Source organism: Triticum urartu, chromosome 7 (genome assembly GCF_003073215.2).
Source record: "Triticum urartu cultivar G1812 chromosome 7, Tu2.1, whole genome shotgun sequence".
In the NCBI taxonomy this organism is placed as follows: Eukaryota; Viridiplantae; Streptophyta; class Magnoliopsida; order Poales; family Poaceae; genus Triticum; species Triticum urartu.
The window spans coordinates 713,430,281-713,435,393 of NC_053028.1; the positions used below are offsets into that span (position 1 = coordinate 713,430,281).

At 42.6% G+C, this 5,113-nt stretch overlaps 1 protein-coding gene across 1 annotated transcript; it reads left to right on the forward strand.

Moving 5' to 3' along the window:
* The first annotated feature begins 3,260 nt into the window (after positions 1 to 3,260).
* Positions 3,261 to 4,828, forward strand: LOC125522229. Its single transcript, XM_048687314.1, has 4 exons — positions 3,261 to 3,421; positions 3,508 to 3,610; positions 3,972 to 4,185; positions 4,363 to 4,828. The coding sequence occupies exons 1-4, from the start codon at positions 3,308 to 3,310 to the stop codon at positions 4,421 to 4,423; spliced, it is 492 nt and encodes a 163-aa protein (XP_048543271.1). The 5' UTR covers positions 3,261 to 3,307; the 3' UTR covers positions 4,424 to 4,828.
* Positions 4,829 to 5,113: the final 285 nt, after the last annotated feature.

Sequence of the window (5,113 nt, forward strand, 5' to 3'; positions counted from 1 at the left end):
GATCAAAAGCACTTTTTTTAGAACACTAGTTACGAGCAGACCTGTCCAAACGGGCATGGCACGACAAGGCATGTCGAGGCCCGTACATAAGCGGGCCGGCACCCGTGCTTTGCCTCGCGCCCTCGGCACGACATATGAGCTAAACGGGCCGGTTCGTGTGCTTTTCCGCCTTTTGGGCTGTTTGGGCCATCCAGGGCTCAAATTCTAAAAAAAAAGAGATGGACCTTAGATTCTGTAAAGAAAAATGGACCGTGCCGGGACGGCACGCCGGCGTCGCCCTAGCAAGGCCATATGCATGCCACGGGCCAGGCATGGCCAATTTTGCAGTGTGCCAGGCCAGCACCAATACAGGCCGAGCTGCTGTGCTGGCTCGCGAAGAACAGGCCCGTTCGCCTGCTATATGATGGTTACACTGTCTCCTTTACTTCCTTCTTCTGTCCCTCTTATCGCTCTTACACAATCCGAAGCAATGACCGTTGGGCCTCGCTGGATATCTTGTAACAAACACAAGCCCTCTCGACACGCAACGGCCTCAAACACAGGACGGATCCAGCACTCCGTCGATGACCAGAACTGACGCATCAAGAAACTTTCTTTCATCATCGCAGAGTATAGTTGCTGCTGCGCTCTTAGTTTCATCACTAGATATAGCACCGTCTATTGCGAAAGTGTGGCTCTCATCCCGAGCTCATGTGAGCTTGCTTCAACAGTAAAAAAAAAAAGAAAAATCTAAACATTTGTCAATGTTCGACAAAGAATTCGGATCTTTTTTAATTTCTTCTATTGTTTTGATTTTACTGCTCACATATGCTCAGGATCAGAACAGCCTTTTTTTTTGAGTAAAAGATCAGAACAGCCGCGTCCCGTCTGTTGGTCTTTTTTTACTTCTTTTTTTGTTTTTGTTTTTTTTTGAGAAAACGACTCAATCAAGTTTCCCTCTGAACACAATCCAAACTGGCCTTTGGGTCTCTCCTAACCGGCGAACCCTATTTGACGCTCGCGTGCGTCCATCTGCTCCGCTTCCGCTGAAGCGCACGAGCAAGCAGTGCAAACGGGCCGGCCCATTTCGTGCATTGAAGCAGGGCCAGGCAAACGGTTTTGGGAATCTTCTAGAGGGTTCCCTGGACCGTTTTTTTCATGTTTTTTCTTTTACTGGTTTTCTGTTTTTCTTGTTTTCTTCTATTTCTGTTTTCTATTTATTTTATTTTTTCTTTCCTTTTCTTTTATGTTTTTTCGTTTTTATTTTCATTCTATGTTTTAAGAAATGTTCGAAATTCCAATTTTTGTTCATCATTTCAAAACTTGTCCACAATAGTAAAAAAAGGTTTTTATAAAAAAATCACAATTGTTCAGCGTATATTACAAAAATGTACAATGTATATATAAAAATTGTTCAACATATATCACAAAAATGTTCAATTTCTATTTCAATATTGTTCAGCTTATATCACAAAAGTGTTCAATGTGTAGTTAAAAAAATTTCAGTGTATATTTACAAAAATATTTTATGTATATTTAACAAAATATTCAGCGTATATCACAAAAATATTCAATGTGTATTTCAAAATTGTTCAGCATGTATCCAAAAATGTTCTTTGTCTATTTAAAAATTGAACGTTGTATATTTACAAAAATGTTCAATGGTTGATTTTTTTTTAATTTTTTCTGGATCTGTCACGGCATTGAGTTTAAATAAAATTGCGCGATCAACTAACTAGAAATGCTTAGTAGCTCAACTGGTGAAGAACGGTTACTCGTGGTTGCCAGGTTTCCAGTTTGATTCCTCGGTATGGCATTTTTTGTTCTTTTATATTTAAGTAGCCTCTCGCTACAACGCATCGAATGGGCCGGCCCATTCAGTTCGCGCCTGCGCGAAAGCTCGTCCTTTTGACGCTAACGAGCGTCAGCTAGGGACTCCCCTCCTAACCACGAGAGCTCCTATGTGACGCTCTCTGCGTCAAGCAGTCGAGCGATCGCATAGGGGCTCGAGAGACTGGGCCGGCCCATCTCTCTCGCGAACAGTAGCTCACGCTGGAATTAAAAAAAGCTGCGTTGCCAGGAATCAAACACAAGACCTACTGCTTACGAGCAACGATTCGAACCAGTTCGGATACCTAGCTTTCTTGGTCACAGAACATTGCAAAACCTTAAGAAAACTCATGTCTCTCGCGAACAGTAGCTCACGCTGGAATAAAAAAAGATGCGTTGCCATGAATCGAACACTAGACCTGCTGCTTCATTCGAACCAGTTGAGCTAGCTAACGCCGATCCGAACATTTTTCAAAAATTCAAACACAAAACATTTTTTTTCAAAAACAAAACGTGAATGTTTTATCAAACGTGAACATTATTTTTTTCATAAATTTTGAGAAAACTCAAACATTTTTTGACATACAAACAAATTTTGGAGACGTGAACATATTTTTTAGAATGGAAACATTTTTTAAAGTAGCCAAAAAACTGAACATGAACAATTTTTCAAATTTCAAAACAAAATTTGGAAACACAAACAACTTTTGCAGGCGAACATTTTCTGAAATTCCAGATTTTTTTTGAAGAAACGGACATTTTTAAAATTTTGCAAACAATTTTCGAAACTCCGAACAAAACTTGTAAATAAGAAAAAAAAAGTGGAACTTGCGAAAAAATTTTGTAACAGGAACATTTTTCAAACTCCCAAACAAATTTATGGAATCTACGAACATTTTTCAATCTGTGAACAAAAATTTGAAAACATGAACATTTTATAAATTTGGGAACAAATTTGGAAAGCTGGAACACCTTTTGAAATTCCTATACATTTTTTGAATGCAATTTTTTTTTAAAACATGGATAATTTTGAGAAATAGGAATATTTATTGAAACTCACGAACAAAAAATGAAATCCGAATATTTTTCTTAGGTTTGCTAACATATTTTGCAAAGTTGTGAAATTTTGAAAAAAAATAGAAAGAAAAGAAACAGAAAATAAAAAACAATAGAAAGCCGAAAAGAACCAGAAAAAACGATACAAAAAAACCCGGTTCAGGGAACCTTCTAGAAGGTTCCCAAAACCGGTTGGACGCACTATGTATAAGTGGGCCGGCCCATGTCGGTCGCTCGCGGCACTCCTCTGTGCGATCCCTCGACAATTCGCCGCAGAGAGCGGCGAATAGGAGTTTCCCCTAACCACTGTAACCTGGCGTCTCCATGGGCTTCGTAGTCTCGTGACCGACTCAATCAAGTTGGGCCTGTTAGCCCACCAAAGCCCACGAACACCCAAGCAATTCTTGCTCCATATCGTCTCCTTCCCCTCTTCCTCCCCCTCATGGCGCCTCCCGCCGCCGGCGACACCCCACCTCCTCCTCCTCTGGCCGCAGAGAGCAGCGCCAGCACCGAGGAGGAGTCGCAGTGGCTGGCGGCCCTCTCCGAGCCCGAGCTCGTCAGTGACGCCGCCCTTCTCGTCGCTCTTAATCTCTCGCCCTTAGTACGACAGGTTTTAATGGTGCCGTGGTGGTGGTGGTGCAGGATTTGCTCATCAGCCTCAAGCTGCTGGCCGTGAAGCGGGCCGAGACGGCCGGCCGCCCCCACCTCGCCGACGCGTTCGATCTGCGCACCCTGCGGGCCCTCGGTACTGCCTGCTTCTATCGCCCCGCCGCACCTCCCTCTCCTCCCCTCCCCGCAACAGCAACAAAAATCAGAGAAAAAATTGTGCTGATTGTGTGCTGGTAGAAGGCGCAATTTTTGTTGGCTGGTTGCCATGTCGTCATAGGGCATTCAGCCGTTTCTGTTATTCACAATACTCTGAATTTTGTGTGCCAAAGAGACAGATGTTGAGCACAACTATGAATTCAGTGCATACGACATCTTTTTTCCTGATTCAGAGTTGCAGTATATAATGCTCTTCACACAATGCAGCTTAATCAAATGTTTGTGCAATCAATCTCTTTGCTGAGCAACAACATGCTCATGCTTGTGCTCTGCTTTCCCAGGTGTTGTTTTGCTGGAAGATTTCAAGCACCGGCTAAGAGAAGAAACCTCCCTTGATGCAACCGTTCTTGATAGACTTGCGCTATCAAGGGATCCTGTTACGGATGTTGGTGTCGGTTGTAGCAGCAGTGATTCCGAGGTGTTCAGGCGGCGCAGCAAAGATCAGCCAATAAAGCCAAGCGGTGTCAAGAGGAAACGAAAGCAGACGCATGATGGGTAAGTAATTTGAGTATCTGATCAGTTTGGCTGAAGAAGTTTGGTTAAATTTAGCTCATACATATTGATTATACCCAGTTACATCTTGTGCTGAAACTTGCTCTATGTTTTTCGAAATTTGCTTCTCTCTTCGAAGCTCCTTACGATGCAGTTATGGTGTGTTTGTGTATGATGCAGGCGTCATGGAGAGGCTGTCAAAAAGAACAAGAAAAGAAGAAAAACGAGCAGGAGGAGATAGCGGCGATCATAAATCGACTGCGACGATTTTCCTAGAGTTAGCGATGTAGTGCAAGCACCACCGGATGTCGTTGAGCAAGATGATCAGAGGCTTGGTGCTGCTGCTCTTGTAATTTTGCTCTACCTGTTGTAGTCTACCTTTCCATCTTTTCTTCGTCTGGAGCAACAAGAGGCGAAGAACTCGACTGGCAGATATATAGACGCCCCTTATGTTGGCCAAAGTTTAATTTTTGATGAATGGATGTAACCAAGCTCACTAATGAAAGGAGTTATAATTGTCATCCTGCATCATGTGCAAGCCTCCTTATTTGCACCAAGTACACCTTAATTTTTGGCTGTTCTGGGTGTCAGTTGCTCACTTTGATTTTTGGGATAATTCCTGGGAGCTCATAGATGAGCTGATGATTTGTCCAAAGTATAACAGTTTTGGCTGACAATTCTATACTTGTAAAGGTACTGGCCTTTATACAACCAAGCTCTCTAGTGAAAGAAATCACTATTGTTAACCTGCATCATGTGCAATCCGTCTTCTTTGCACCAAATTCATTGCTCATCTAATTTTCAGGCATTCATTCCTGGAACTCATAGCTAGCAACATGTTGTTGTTTGATATGGATGTCCCAAGTTCCCAACGCACAACAGTTGTGGCTGACAATGTGTATGTACAGTTACCAAGTGCAGTTTACTGAAT